Source organism: Sciurus vulgaris (assembly GCF_902686455.1).
Source record: "Sciurus vulgaris genome assembly, chromosome: 8".
NCBI lineage: Eukaryota > Metazoa > Chordata > Mammalia > Rodentia > Sciuridae > Sciurus > Sciurus vulgaris.
This window is the reverse complement of record NC_136468.1, coordinates 185,842-200,923: the sequence shown is the minus strand read 5'-3', so window position 1 is coordinate 200,923 and position 15,082 is coordinate 185,842. Positions and strand designations below refer to the sequence as shown.

General features: G+C 59.6%; 1 protein-coding gene across 1 annotated transcript in view; it reads right to left on the bottom strand.

The window, feature by feature from the left end:
- Window positions 1-15,082, bottom strand: part of VIPR2 (vasoactive intestinal peptide receptor 2) — a 57,032-nt gene that overhangs the window by 23,591 nt on the left and 18,359 nt on the right. Inside the window, 3 exon segments of the mRNA XM_079150665.1 lie at window positions 12,496-12,524; window positions 12,527-12,592; window positions 14,487-14,594. Coding sequence (XP_079006791.1) covers window positions 12,496-12,524; window positions 12,527-12,592; window positions 14,487-14,594 — 203 coding nt within the window.

The following is a 15,082-nucleotide window of genomic DNA, read 5'->3' as shown; positions in this document are numbered from 1 at the left end:
GTGCTATGATCTGCGTGTCTGAGTCATGACCCTAAGGTGCTGGAGCCTGACCCTCAGGTCATGGGTCCCTACCCTAAGGCTATGGAGCTGGGCAGGTGATAAGCCCATGAGGACAGGGCCTTGTGAAGGCTGAGTGTCCTCTAGGAGACCCCAGGGAGGGCCCCGCCCCTGGCCATCTGAGGAGACAGTGCGAGGTGCCCTCTAGGACCAGAAAGCCCTCACCAGACAGTATCTGCGGGGCTTGACCTTGACTTGCAGCCTGCAGGACTGTGGGGCGTGAACTTCAGCTGTTTATGAGCTGACAGGCTGCAGAACGTAGCCACAGCAGCCTGAATGGATCAAGGTGGTATCCTCCTAAAAGGCATTTCTACAACCGAATTTATATAAGAACTGTTTTCCTTAAGCCAACAAGGACACCCAAGGACATGCGGGAAATCTGCAGGTCATGACTTACTATTTTGTGGACCACCAAGCCCCAGCATCCTGGAAAGGCAGGTGCCAAGGCAGGAGGACCCTGGGCTACAGAGTGAGTGCAGAGGCTTGGTGATTCGGCTGATCTCTAGCTCAGGTTTTGGCTAAGACAGGTCCAGCACAACCCAGGACACCCACAAACCATGTACTTCACAGCAGCCGTACAGACCCGTTGGGGAATTTAGGGTCCTTTCCTCCTCCGTTAAATAACTGTGAGAAGGGCCTGAGCTGACCTGCCTCAGCAAGCTGCCAGGGGCTCTGTGAGGGAACTTGGTGGCGCCTTAGTCTGTGTGTCCGGGAGGGAGGACAGGCTGCATCCCTGGGTTGGGATCAGCTGTTTCAGTACAGGAGCCACCTAGCTAGGATGCCCCCTGGAATCCGCAGGCAGAGATGGTTCCTGCCTGGTCCATGAGCCTCTGCTGACCACGGTCGTGCACCGTTCTGGAAAAATGGGTGCAAGTGCCCTGGCCACTGGAGACCTTCACTCCGATGGGATGGCCACCGGGGAGGCCCTGGAAGAGGAGTCTAACCTGGTTCTGCCCCTGCAGACTGAGGGGTGATGCTCCTGATGGCAAATTCACTCTCTTGTGTGCTGGACCCCTGCGTAGCCACGGACCTCCGCGATCAGACAACCAAAACTCCATGGAAACATCTTCCCAACAACCTACAGGGATTCTGGCTACGACCTCCAGTGTTCCTGGAAACAGGAGCATGTGGAGGCCGGAGGCCTTCAGTTAACTGAGGGAGTGGCTGCTTCCTGCAGCGCCTTCTCAGCCACTGAGGCCCGCCTCAGCCTCCCACCTCGCACCCCGCCCTCTGGGGTGGAAGCTCCTCCTGGGCCACTGGGACCAGCCCTGGCTCCCGCATCAGTCCTGCTGTCTGTCTCCCTCCCCCTTCAGGCTCTCCCCGCAGCATGGCCACAGGACACTGGCACCGACACTTCAGGCTGGAACCCCAACCCTTCTGGCACCTCCAGACCTCAGGCCCAGGGCCTTCTCCAGACATACCTGTGGTTCTCAGTAGCTCATGCTCAGCAAGTACTGAGCCAAATGTGCCAGTGGCTCTTTCTCTGCAGCACATGACCCCTGACCTCTAGTATGTGGCCCCTGACCTCCTGGTCTCCAAGCATCACGACTGCTGGGCCCAGGTGCCTGTAGACTGCAGGTGTGGTTCCTGGTTTGGGGGCTGGGCCCTGGGGTTAAGAGTTAAGGTGAGCTCAGGGGCACCTGTGAGGCCATGAGCATGACCACATGGTGGTCCTCAAGTGTGACTGGACCACAGCACTAGCTTCCCCTGGAGCCTGCCAGAAACAGGCCCTCAGCCCCACATAGTGCTGTGCCAGAGACCCGGGGCTAGGCTGGCCATGGCTCTCCACGGCCCTGGGTGACCACTCAGCAGGGGTCAAGGTGGTCTGCAGGGAAGAGGGGCTTGACCTGTGAAGGTGCCCTTCCACCCTTCAGCCCCAGAGGCCTGGTCTCGAGTTGAGGCTTGCTGGTGAGCCTCCCAGCCCCCGACCTAGCTCACACTGTGGCCCCAAGGCAGGCTGTCCTGTGTCTGGACTCCACCTCCCGGGAAGCAGATCCCATGGCCCCGTGCGTCTCCCACCCCTGGGTCCTGCGGAGGCAGTCAGAGCTCTGAGCATTCCTATTTCTGAACCATGGGAGGCAGCCTACGGCCAGGTTCTGGCAGGGAAGTTCATTCTGGAACACCACCATGTGTGCGAAGAGGGCCCAGGAGCCCGAGCCTGGCTGGGCTCCACGCTCAGCTCGGCCTCCTCCATCCTCTGCCTCCTGGTCAGCTGGGGACACATCTGGAGGAGGCTCGCCATGAAGTAGCAGAAGTTAAGATCCAGGGTCCTGCTGCTGGGCCATAGCTGGAGGTCACAAGGAGGAGTACGGCCATCCAACACCAGCAAGTCCGGGAGGAGGTCTTGAAGGAGACGAGGCTCCGGCTCCAGGGACACCTGAGTGCTCACCTTGATGTTTAAGTCTGTAGTTTTACTGAGCGATCTTGGTCTCCCTGAGTGTGTAGCCTTGTGCCCTGCAGGCCGATCCCCAGATGGCACCGTGGCCTCCAGGGGCCTGGAGGTGAGGCGATTCCATCGCGCCTGTCTTTACCAGGCTGGTGACTGCGGCCCACGGAGCTGTTCAGAGCCGCTCTCCGTGCCTGCCCTCAGCGCTGTCCACCCTTCCTGGACAGCACGGGGACCAAGCCTGCATTCTCAGGCTCTGTGGGAGACCAACACAGGACGTGAGCAGCAGGGCTCCTGTGGGCTCAACCTGGACCAGGCGAGGGGCCGCGGTTGGAGCCACTGCCACGGCTCACTCAGGGATTCACGCACACGTGAGGTGCATGTCTCTGGCATCCCCACATCCAAGGACAGGCCCCGTTCATGCTCCCTGAGCAGCTGGTGGAATGTGGGGTGGGCTGGGGGACAGGGCTGCCCTGAACTGGGAGCCCCTCGGCTGCTCCCTGATCTCTGAAGCAAGCCATCAGACCACCCAGGTCCCCTGACTCGCTTTCTGCAGGAGCAGGAACCCCCAGTGCTGCAGCAGTGGGTTCCTAGCCCTGAGTTCATGCAGGTGTGTGGGCCTGGTGCAGGCCTGCTGTCCCGGGGGGTCCCCAGCAGTCCCCGTCCCTGCGAGCCAGGCTGTGTGGCTTGCCTTCTCCACAGAGTGGCCTTGCCATCTCTTCAGTGGGTAACAACCAACATTTTTAAAAATGAAGCCTGGTTCTGCCTTCTTGCTGGTCTTGAGCTGCTGGCACACTGGAGGGGTAGACTTTTCACCTGTTACCTGTCACATGAGTCCCTGTGTGGGAAGCTGGTTTCTTCCAGAACCTTCTAAAACGGATCCACTTATGCACCAACACACACACTTCACTGGGCGCTGTGGGGAAAAGGAAGACCTTGCTGACCCTCAGATGGAGCATGTCCAGCCTCGAGGCAGACAAGGCCCCGGAGGAGACCTGTGTCCTGGCTAAATTCTGCAGCAGCAGAGGTGGAGAGGAGACCAGTGTCGAGAGGGTGACCTCAGTCGGGAGCCCCGTGGTGGCAGGAAGTGACAGGCGGGCAGCATGGAAGCCAGGAGGTGGCGCTGGGCAGGGACACAGGTCCTAGGAGGAGGGGGAGCTGGGGCTCCATCATGCCTAGCCACAGCCCTCTGGTTTCTCAGCCAGGCCCTCAGGCTCCTGCAGAGGTGGGCAAGGCCGTGTGGTCACTGTTGGCAGCTGGAGCCTGGCCATGCTCATGAGGCCCTTGCGGGATTGCTTCACACTGCAGAAAGATCAGTGATGTTTGTCTTCCTGGGGGCCCTGGGTCCCCGGCCTGTCCAGTGGCCTTGCCTTGTGTTGGCTCCAGGGCAGGTGCAGGAGGGGTGGGAGCTGCAGGTCCAGCAGCGGCTCTGGACCCCCAACAGCCTGCGCCCTGGGGGCAGGGAGGTCCTTGAGGGCATGAGGCCGCAGCTTCCTTCAGCCCCTCGGACATCTCAGACTGCAGGGACAGCCATGTCCTGGGACTGTCCAGAGTTCGGTCACTCCTGAGGGTGCCTCTGGCCCGCAAAGCCTTTCCTGAGGTGCGGGCACCTTGTCAGGACTCGGGAGGACCCGCCACAGTGGGAGAAGTCACAGTTCTTGCCAGTTCTCCGCAAAGCATCTTTTACAAATGCCTACTCCACCTGCTGGCTCGGGAAGCGGGACGAAGGGGAGGCTGGCAACTCCCAGAACACAAATGAATTCCTCAGGTCTCCCAGGACCTCGGAGGAGGCTGGTTGGAGTCACACCAGAGTGGAGACGCCAGCACCATGAGGGTAGCCATGTGCTCAAGGACAGGGGCCACTGGGCTGCAGGACTGGAGGGCACCCAGGACACTCCCTCAGCCCTCCTGGGTTCCAGGGCTTTCCTGCAGGAAGGAGGAGCTGGTATGGACGATTCAGACACAGGGCCCCTGGAGAGTGGCCGTGGACAGTCAAGATGGGCTGCTGCCAGGGCTGGGGAGGTAGGGGAGGTGCAGAGGGCTTCCACAGTGCAAGACCCTGCGAGCTGCCCAGTGAGCGCCCTCCTCACACATCTAGACCGAGGGGACGTAACCAGCAGGAGCAAGCCCTAGGTGAACCAAGGTCTCCAGTGAGCACAGTGTGTCCTCAGAACCAAGCTCTGGGTTGAAACAAATGCACATCCTCTGAAAACAACAGGGGGCTGGGCACAGGAGGAGCAGCCAAGTCCCTGAGCTGCTCACCTGGGCCTCGGGTGAGTGTAAAACTACTCCAAAAATCACCAGCCCACGTGACAGGATGCAGGAGCCAGGGCAGGTCTAGGGGAGAACCTGGGACCCCAGGGAGCTGGGGTTGTGTTGGTGCATGCCCTGGGAGAGCCCACGGAGAGCTGCTTTTTCAGCACAAATCTGCAGACCTCTCTGGGAGGAGACGTTTTACCCACAGGGGTCAGTGAGAAGCCAAGGTGCTGTGGTCAGGCAGCAGGGGGATGCAGACAGACCTGAACCCCACCTGGCACCTGTGTTCTGCCCACAGGCCTCCTGACTTCTGGTGTGGTCACTATGCAGCATGGGGTATGCACCAGTGTGAAGCTCGTTTCCTGGGAGTCTGGCCCTCCATGGGCGTCTGATTCTCTGATGCAGGCTGTCCAGGACACTCAGCCCTGAGCAGGCTCTGGACATTGCTGTGGCCTCCCAGCAGAACCCAGACCCACTGCAGGACCTGGCAGTGCTGGGCGGCAAGTAACAAATGCAGAAGCCACTGGGGTCTGGACTGGCAAGCAAGGTGCAGGCACATGAGGGCAACAGGCGCTTCCTCGGCTCTGGTCTGAAATGGCTAGATCAGGACGTGTCTCGGGTGGAGGAAAACAGCTCTGCAGGATCTGACCGCAAGGCCGACGCCAAAGGAGTGACACAAGCAAATCCGAGCGCACCGCACTTCCTCCTGTGCCTGAGCCAGGCTGCCAGTCCCGCAGGGGTTGGTGTGTGTGCAGCGGCCTCAGCGCGGGGTCAGGGGAGGGTCACAGCTGGCTCCTGCGGGCAGACCTGAGCGAGCGCCTGCTGTGCTTCAGGGACCACTGGCGGGCGTGGCATCCCTCATCCTGGACCCAGAGCTGCCAGCAAACGCCCCCAAGCCACTCTCCTGCCCCTTGGCGATTCCTGTTGGTAACAGGGCCTTCTGCATGGGGAACACTGGGCACTTCTGTCCAGGCGCATGGGTCACCACTGCAGCGGCATCCTTCGGAGCCCTGCTGCCCAGCACAAGGGTGCTGGCCCTCCCGTCTTTCCCTCTCTCCCTGCCCAGCAGGAGGGTGCTTGCCTCAGATCTCTCTCTCCCATTGAGGAATTGGGCCTGTTGCTGAACCAGGTGGGGTGGGCACAGGTCGGAGGATGCCCAGGGCACACACAATCGCTGGCAAAGCTCCGCTCCACGAGCCCAGAGCTGCCTCGGCGGGAGGAGATGGAGAGACTCCCAGGTCCCCGGGCTTGGCCTCTCCTGGGAGGGCAGAAAAACCTGGGCCGCAGACAGCCTGCTGTGGATGAAGGCCAACACCCCCCAGGAGTGCTGCTGCTGTCCCAAGAGGAACAATGGAGCCATCCTGCCGTAGTTGCAGTGGGACCTGCAGCCTGCACGTCTCCGGAGCTGACACGGAGTGTAATCAGGGGCTGCCAGGTCCTAAGCACATAATCACCATGACTTCCGGCCTTGTCTCCTGCACCTTATTTTAAGTAGCTACACTGAGTGTTCCTTTCTGGTGGTGGCTGAGGGCAGAGGGGATTTTATTTTTAAGTCTATGCGTGACATTTCTGAGGTAAAGAAACAGCCACAGAAATTTTGTAGAATTTTATCCCACTGAGGCCTTTATTTGTGCATAGTTTACGATTTAAAAAAAATAAAGTTAATTGACCTGGACTTGAGAACCTTTACTTTACCATGAAATACTCTGACCTTTGCTTTAAAAAAAATGTGCCTGACAGATCACCTGGATCTAATCGCCAGACAAACCACAGATAACCATTTAACACCATCACCGGCTGACATTCTTGACATATGTCATGTCATGATGAAGAGGCAGGGATGCTCCTGGCCGGGGGCCCAAGAGGCCAAGATGATGCAGCAGGACACAGTGTCTTATTATAGAAACATTTGGAAGAAAGGACAGAGCTGCAGGAGGTGGCAAGTGAGAAGTTAACTGAGGGTGCAGAGTACAGTCTAGTTCTCTAGGAGCACACCCCGACTCCCGAGGGGGAGGCCTCTCACCCAGGGTGGACCTGCATGGCCATGGGAGCCCCGACTCCCGAGGGGGAGGCCTCTCACCTGGTGGACGTGCGTGGCCACAGGAGCCCCGACTCCCGAGGGGGAGGCCTCTCACCCGGGGTGGACCTGCATGGCCACGGGAGCCCCGACTCCCGAGGGGGAGGCCTTTCACCCGGGGTGGACCTGCATGGCCACGGGAGCCCCAACTCCCAAGGGGGAGGCCTCTCACCCGGGGTGGACCTGCATGGCCACGGGAGCCCCGACTCCCGAGGGGGAGGCCTTTCACCCGGGGTGGACCTGCATGGCCACGGGAGCCCCGACTCCCGAGGGGGAGGCCTCTCACCCGGGGTGGACCTGCATGGCCACGGGAGCCCCGACTCCCGAGGGGGAGGCCTCTCACCTGGGGTGGACCTGAATGGCCACGGGAGCCCCGACTCTCGAGGGGGAGGCCTCTCACCTGGGGTGGACCTGCGTGGCCACAGTGAGGGTTCAGGGAGCAACACACCAGGACTAGGCAAATGCTGAGGACAGGGAATCAGCTCTGCATCCTGGGCCCTTGCAGTGTTCTGGCAACTAAATTCCATATTTTTTTGTTGTTGTTGATGGACCTTTATTTTATTAATTTATACATATGTGGTGCTGAGGATCAAACCCAGTGCCTTACATGTGCTTGGCAAGTGCTCTACCACTGAGCCAAAACCCCAGCCCCACAAAATATGCTTTTAAGAATTCATGAGACTCAAAGTGACAAGTTTCCCCATCAACCTAAGACCAGGGCTAAAGGACAAACTTGGCATATACGTGAGTATTATTTTTTGAGAACTTAAAATTTTATTTCATTTAATAATTAAGGAGGATGCCAGTATTAAAATGCTTGGTGTTCTGCCCTCGCCCAGTCGTCCCCACCTGTCCTTGTCACTTGCAGGCATCCCTGTCCGTGCCCTCTGGTCCAGATCCCAGGACATGACACAGAGTAGTTCCTCTCCTCAGAGCCCTTCCTTCTTCTCCCTCCTAGGCCTTTGGCAGACCACCCAGCACCTGGAGGGACAGGATGCATCTCTGCACTGTCCTCATTCCTTCTTAGGACCCTGACCCTCCATCTTTAACTTGCTGTGCACTGGGTGAGAGGCCCTGGACTGCCCCGTAGCTGCTGCCTCTCCGCTGGGCTCCCTGCCCAGGATGCTTCCAAGCCCCCTCCCAGCGGCATGCTGAGGGCCGCTGTGAGGGTGGCCTGTGTTCCAGCACAGTGCCATGGGCTGGCCCCAGAGCCATGCTGCTGGCTGCTCCAGGAGATGTCGTTCACAGACAACCCAGAAGGGGGACAGCAGGGGACAGTGCCTTGCAGCACAGCCTCAGCTGCAGGCAGCCACACCCCGTCTGTGCAGAGCCGGGTCTGGATCCTGACTACACTGCCTTGGATAGCCAGGTAGGGCCGGAACACCAGCGTCCACGCCTGCCTGCACCTTCAGGCTGGCACCCTAGGGCTGGGCGCGCACCCGACCCTAGCATGTGGTGGCTGCGGTTTTCCGGCTTCCTTGCCCTCCTGTCCTCTGGCCTTGAGGTGACTCACCCACCTTGTGCCGCGGTAAGCACCAGGTGCCCAGGGCCAGTCAAACCAGCACCATGTGGCCCATCGCTGGTCCTGGGACCTTTCTGCTATTAACCCAAGTCAGCCCAGGGCTCCTGTGGACAGCTGGGGGTCCCTCTCTCTGTCCAACCACCCTGAGCCCCTGGCCCAGATCCCCACACCCCTCTTGTTCCTGGCTGGTGTGCCATCTTGCCTCTAGCCTCTTCGTCCCCTGCCACCAGCCACATGAGGACAGATACTGCACTGGAGCCCCAGAGGCTGGCAGTCCTCTGATGTGGAGGCAGCGCACCCAGCGGTCCCCACTCACGAGGGCTGCTCGACCCTCTTCCTGTCCTGTCTGCACGTCCCACGGGGCGGATCCGGGGCAGGTGGCTCACCGGTCTCTGACAGACACCTCTGGCAGGCAAGCCAGGAACACCGTGTGCCCCCAGGGCTGCTCCAGGGTCGGTGCCGGCAGCGTCAGTCACTGAGCTGAGCTCTGGGCGACCAGGAGCCTCAGGGAGTGAGGGTGGCGCCGAGCTGGGAGGAGAGGGCACACATATTTTTAGGAATATGGCATAATATGGAAGAAATGTGTCCACTTGACACATGGAGGCCCGAAATGCCAAACAGCGCTGGCTAAATTTAGCAGAGGCGCTCTTCATTGAAGAACTGCGCAGGCAGAGGCTCACGTGGAGGCCTGTGGCAGACCCTGCACGCAGTCTGGGTGAGGGCACGAGCAGCTGGGCACACAGCGGGGCCTCGGCTCGGCTGCTGTACCCCTCTTACGTGGGCTGAGATGACCCTCCAACGCGAAGGCGAGCTGCCGCCCCTCCGCCAGCAGGGTCCTCCGCGAGCAGATCTGGAGAACACCCAAGCAGAGGCCCTGCCAGACCTCTGGGCCGACGGAGGCAGCTGAGGCCCAGGGAACAGGCCGCACCTCTCTGCTTGGGACCCCGATGAGGCCCAGGCAGGGAGGCTCCTGTTCTTTGCTGTGCCAGCGGCCCTGGGCCCACACCTGGCTCCTGCCGGGGACACCCAGTGTGAGTCCACTGTTTTCTGACTCACTGCACACAGTGAAGCCTGTGCTTTCTGAGGAGGCTGATTTTTCTTGAATCTGATTATTTTGAAACCCATAATAATTGCATACTGCACTCACTGCTGAACTTGGCTGTGAGTGGGGACCTAAGAAAAACAGATCTGGGAAGAGAGCGGAAGGCTGAAGAGAGGAGCAGGAGCCGGGGGCCCGGGACGCAGTCACCGGGACACTGCCCTGCTCAGCACTGGGGACTTGACGTGGGCCGCACACGCTGCCTGGCCCCAGCCTGATGCTCAGGTGTCTGAGCCACTGTCTCCCCAAACCCCAAGCATCCAAAGTATTCAAAGAGCATAAGCTGCCATGAGGAGTAAAGCTGTCACTGGCCTCGTGCTGTCGTTTTTATTGCTTTCTCACAGGGAAATGTTTTGACGCTCTAATCCCTTCCCAGGAAATATGCATCTATGGTGCTTGCAGAGTCTGAAGTGTTTAGTGAAGAGCAAGTTCCTTGAACCAGAGAGATGCACAGGGAGCAGATGCTGGCCACACACAGGCAGGCTTCAGCTTCGAGCCCTACAAGCAGGACCAGGGGACCAGGAGGGGTCTTCCAGACGGTGACCTCAGAAACGCTCCCCTGGCACGACCCAGGGAGGTGAGGAAACCAGGGGCTGGTCTGCAAGAGCCGATACTGCCTTGGCGGGTGCCCTCCCACGTCCCTGTCCCTATTGTTCTTTATGACCTAGGGACAAGCTCAGGAGGCTGCCGGGGGATCTTCAGGCCATGAGTGCATGCCTGAGGCTTGGGACGCCCCTGGGACCTGCTCCTGGCTCTGGGTGGCCGTTGCTGCTGAGGCCTCAGGATCTGCTTGGCACCAGCACGTGCACTGCTCCACCTGAGAGCTGCCAACCATGGCCAGCTCTAGGGCGGGGCTCAGATGTGGTGCTGGGCATGGCAGGTGATCCACCTGGCCACAGGATGTCCCCACACTCCCCTTCACCTTCAGAAGCCCAGGACTCCTGGTCACTGGGCTGTCCCCAGCCCCTAGTACAGCTAGCTGAGTCTCAGGGGTTGGACCCAGCTGGGATGGTCATGGCCAAAGTCACCTCACTCCATAGCCATTGTCCCTATTCTGGGTCAGAATTCAGATCCTTAGCAAAGAACCGTTCTCTCCACTGAACAGCCCCTCTGCTCTCAGAGCCCGCAGGTGGGCTTCTGGAGAGACCGCGTTCCATCAGGACCTGCCATAGAGGACCAGGGGGAGCCCAAGCCCACTGCAACCCCCTGTGGAGTCGTTCTGAACTCACAAGCAGCATGTGCAGGGCTGACCCACACGCACTGGGCTCTCTGTCATCCCACTTTCTGGTGGGAAAACTGCAGTTTAGTCCATCAGCTGCTGAAGTTGGAGGCTGAGGCAGGAGCCCCCGGCTCTGCCATCTGCTCCTGCCAAGCACACGCATAGAAGCTCCCGCTTGGCCTTCCCGTGTGGGACCAGGGCCTTGAATGTGGGGTCCGTAAACACAGAAGAAACCCATCCTGCTGCACCCAGGGAAGGCACTCAGGGTGACCCTGGAGATGGACTCCAAGTGGGAATTGGACCCGATTAACTAGAAAGTAGGTGGGGCAGGGACAGCCTTTTACAGGTTAGTGATGAGGGGAAGGGACATGGAGGTCCCAAGACCCTATCCCTGACTTCTGGTCCTAACCTTGGCCCTGAACCTGACCCTGACCCTGATTCTGACCCTGACCCAGGGAGCAAGGGTGCTTCTGTGGCACTGGTTCCTGGAAGCCTAGGCTGTAGTACAGCATGGTGGCTGCCCCCTGCCTGGTCTCCCTGGCTCAGAAGCCTGGCCGAGGCTGGCAAATTGAGCCATGGAGCCAGGGACACTAATTCCAGCATGTTCTGTAATCACAGAGTTTAGAATGTATGATGGCCCTGGACACTCGGGCAGCTCTCTACATCCCAGAGACTGGTGCCACCAGAAGCCACAGGCCTGCGGTTGCTGAGCAGAAACACTAATGGTGGTAATTAGCACAATGGAGCAGGGCCCTCCCAGGACCCAGGGCCCCTCCTACCCTTCTTCAGCTGGGCCAGCAAAGGAACCCCTCCCTCCTATCCCTGGAGCCACTGTCACTGGGCAGCAGACCAGGAAACAGTCACGGCCTGTGCCTGGCAGAGGGCTGAGCTGGGGTCTACCCAGGCTCCTGGAGGCTCTGCTGGGTGAGGGGCCTCCCTCTGAGGAACCCAGGACACTCAGTGGGGTCTTCCTCCACCCACACTGGACCTGCACATAGGACCCTTGTGGGAACGTCCAGCCCAGGTGGGTGTCAGCCCACACAGTGCAGAGGGCGGGCGGAGTGACCGGTCCTGCAGGAAATCAGGTCAGGTGCAGCAGCAGGGAGCCTGCCTCTGGTCCAGGGAGCGCAGGACCACCTTCTTTAAATCCTGCTTTTCCTCTGCTGGTGGTGCTGCCAGCGGCTTTCCCAAGACCCAGGGAGACCACAGTGGGTCATCCTGCTCAGCCCACGGTCCCTCCCCAGGCGGTGCTGTCTCCCAGTCCCGGCAGTGCTGAAGAGGCACTTCCTTTCCTAGGGTCACTTTTACTTCAGTGGCAGGAGACTCGGCTTTGAATACAATCCCAGGAAGAGGAGGGGAAGGCCGAGAGGGCCCAGGTGGTTAAGCCTGGGAAGCAGCAGGGGCCTGGGGAGGGCCCCTGGGGGCAGGCCAGGCCACCCAGGAGGCTCCCCTCTGGCGTCTCAGGCCAGCACCTGCCTGTGCAGGTGGGGTGTCTGCACACCTGCCTGCCGGCATACAAGGTGCTCGGTCCACGCCTTATGGGCGGATTGCAGAGAGCCGAAGCTGTGTGCGTGGGCCACCACCGGGCTGGGCGGAGGCTGGGGGCAGAGTGGACTCACTCCATGCAGGAATGTCCTCTGCTACCCCTGAGCACAGCGCCCCAGCCCCCTTGGAAATGCAGCCCACGAATGAGCACAGCCAACTGAAGTCTCATGCCACCCGGGCCATCGCGAAAGGCAGTTGGGGATGGGCACAGGGAGGACCTGCCCCGGCCCAGGCCGAGATGAGGAACGCTGAGCCCGCAGGGTCACCCACTGCCCGCCGGCCACGCCTCCACGCCCCGGGGAGGGCGGCGCCAGCTGGTGGTGGAGGAGCCTACCTTGCCCTCGTCCTCAGGGTCGCTGTAGCACAGGCCTCGACAAAGTCAGGAACACCTCCGACCACCCCTCCTGCGATGCAGTTTTTGCTTATGTTTCCTGGAAAGCAAAGTGCAGACGTTTTACCCTGAGGCCACGGAAAACCGTCCCTAGGCATGCTTCTCTTGGTCATCAGGCTGTGAACTCCCCACCCACACTGCCTGCCACGACCTGCCACAGGCCAGGAGGGGCCCAAGACATGTGAGTGGACGCCCCATGTCATAGAGCAGGAAAAAGAAGTAAAATCGCAATTGCTGTACATGCTGCCATCTTGGAGTAGAATGAAAAGCTTAGCAGATTCCATGTTCTGCAGCCTCGAGAGGCAGTTTAATGGCCAGGCCAAGGTCACTCTGGAGCCCCACCACCATGTCCTGCCTGTCTGCCAGCTCCTGGTGCCCGGCCCACTCTGCTCCTCGCCTGTCCCCAGTGCTCTTCTGCACTGTCCAAGAAGAGCGCCCTGTGGCCAGCAGCTGGAAGCAGTTAGCTGAGGTCAAACTTCAAGGAAAAAGGCCGCTGGGATCTTAAAATCCCTCTGCTTATCCAGGACAGTTCAGCATGGTTCCCGCCAGAATCGTAGTGTCCCCTGCTGACAAAGCTCATGTCCTTGGAGAAGACCACCAGAAGAGTGGGCGGCCCCTGCCAGCGGCAGGGTGGGAACCTTGAGCAACCCCCAGCCCTGGGCAGAACCTAGGCTCACGCCATGTGCACCCTGCACCCTGCACAGCCACTCCCCTCCTGGCTGCGGGAGCCTGGGGCACAGGCCTTTGGGTTTAGCAGTGTTGCCTCATCCACTTCAGGGACCTGGGGCAGCGGTGAGCACTGCTATTCGGGCGGGGAGGGCAAGGTCTCAGAGGTCAGATGACCAGAGGCGGGCAGCAGTCCGTGGCTGCTTCGGCATCCACCTGTTCACTGCCTTGGGAAATCAAGGCAGGACGCCACAAGCAAGCTCCTCCTCCTGGTGCCACCTGCACAGCAGCTCCTGCCAAGCAGGGTGGCAGAGCGGCCCAGCCTGCCTGGCCTGACTGCAGGGCCGAGAGTGTGGTCTCCAGGGTCTGCTGGTCCCTGAGGTCTGTCTCTCTCAGAGCCTCCCCTGACCTAGGGGGTCCAGGGGGCTAGATTGCTTCCTGGCTCTGTGAATGCACTTGGGATTTCCAGGACAACATTCAGCAGAGAGGTTACTGACTGGATGGACGTTTTAAAAGGTCAGGGTATTTATAATGACTGAGGTCCTCTAATTGGAGGTGCTGTGCAGGGCAACCTCAGTCCGGACCACTGTCTGTGAGGCAGCAAGCTCCTTCCTGGGCTCCCTCTCCTTCAACCGCGCAAACCCTCTGTTCTCAGGTTTAGCCTCTAACATCTGGAGATCAGATCAGGCCCTTCCACCTCCCTGTTCGCAGATGTATCTTCCACTTTGGTTTTCCAGACAGATTTCTCCGTGTTACCTGATCTGATCACTTACGAAAACAGAGTCCTCCTTTCAGACACTTGCTGGGCAGCATCACCAAGTACAGAGCAAATGCTGGCACAGGGCCTGGGGCAGCTTCCGAGGCTCTGCAGACACTGCAGACTTCAGGAGATGTCAAACTGGCCAGCAAGGTGGGCCCAGTGTGCCATCAGACATCCCTTGGCAGTGAAAGGCTGCCCTCTGCCAGCCTCAAAGCTGCCCCTCTGGGGCCTGTGGGACCTGGCCTTGCAGTGATCCACCCAGCCTTCTTTACTGTCCTGTCCTGGCCCCATTCTCTCATGCATGGTCCTGAGCTCTGGCTCTGCTGTGTCTGCCCTGCCTGGCCTCTCCCTGTTACCTGGGCCCGCTGCCCAGGTGGGTTTGGGTGGAGACTTCTGTGGCCCTGCAGCTCCCTGGCAGCAGGAGCAGCCAAAGTTACCAAAGAAAGCAGAGACACCAATTCTCAGACACAAACACTGGGCAGCCCGGGAGGGAACACACGTCACCCACCTGGTTTGCTGTAGAAATGGCTGAACACCTGGGGACAGGGCACTGTGACGGTCTCCCCGACATCCGCAGGGCGCCAGCAGGTGATGTTGTCCCAAACACCAGGGCAGGCTGGAAGGAGAGGTAGAGTGAGGGAGCCGGACCCAGGAGGTGATGGGCAGGCTGTGAGGTAGACGCGGCTCCCTGAGATCCTCTGTGGGCGTCACACAGCTGTCCACTCTGATCGGCTTTGAAGAAGCAATCAGGAATGTGGCAGGAAGTATTTGGATAATGTGCACTGTGTAATTTTCAAGTTTGATTTCATTTTTAATTGACAAGGGATAACTGTATGTTTATGGGGTGAAAGTGACGTCTGAACCCAGGGCACATTGTGGAATCAAATCAAACTGGCTGATGAGCACATCCATCGAGTCAGGCACTTACTTCTGTGTGGTGACAAACATCTTAAATCCATCCTTTTGGCATTTTAAAAATGCAACACTTTACTCTTAGGATGTTCACCTGCTGTGCAATAGGGCACCAAGACACTCTCCTGTCCAACAGGGGGCTGCATCCCTGGCCTCTGGTAGCAGCCCTGCACCCCGCGGCTCCAGAAGAGG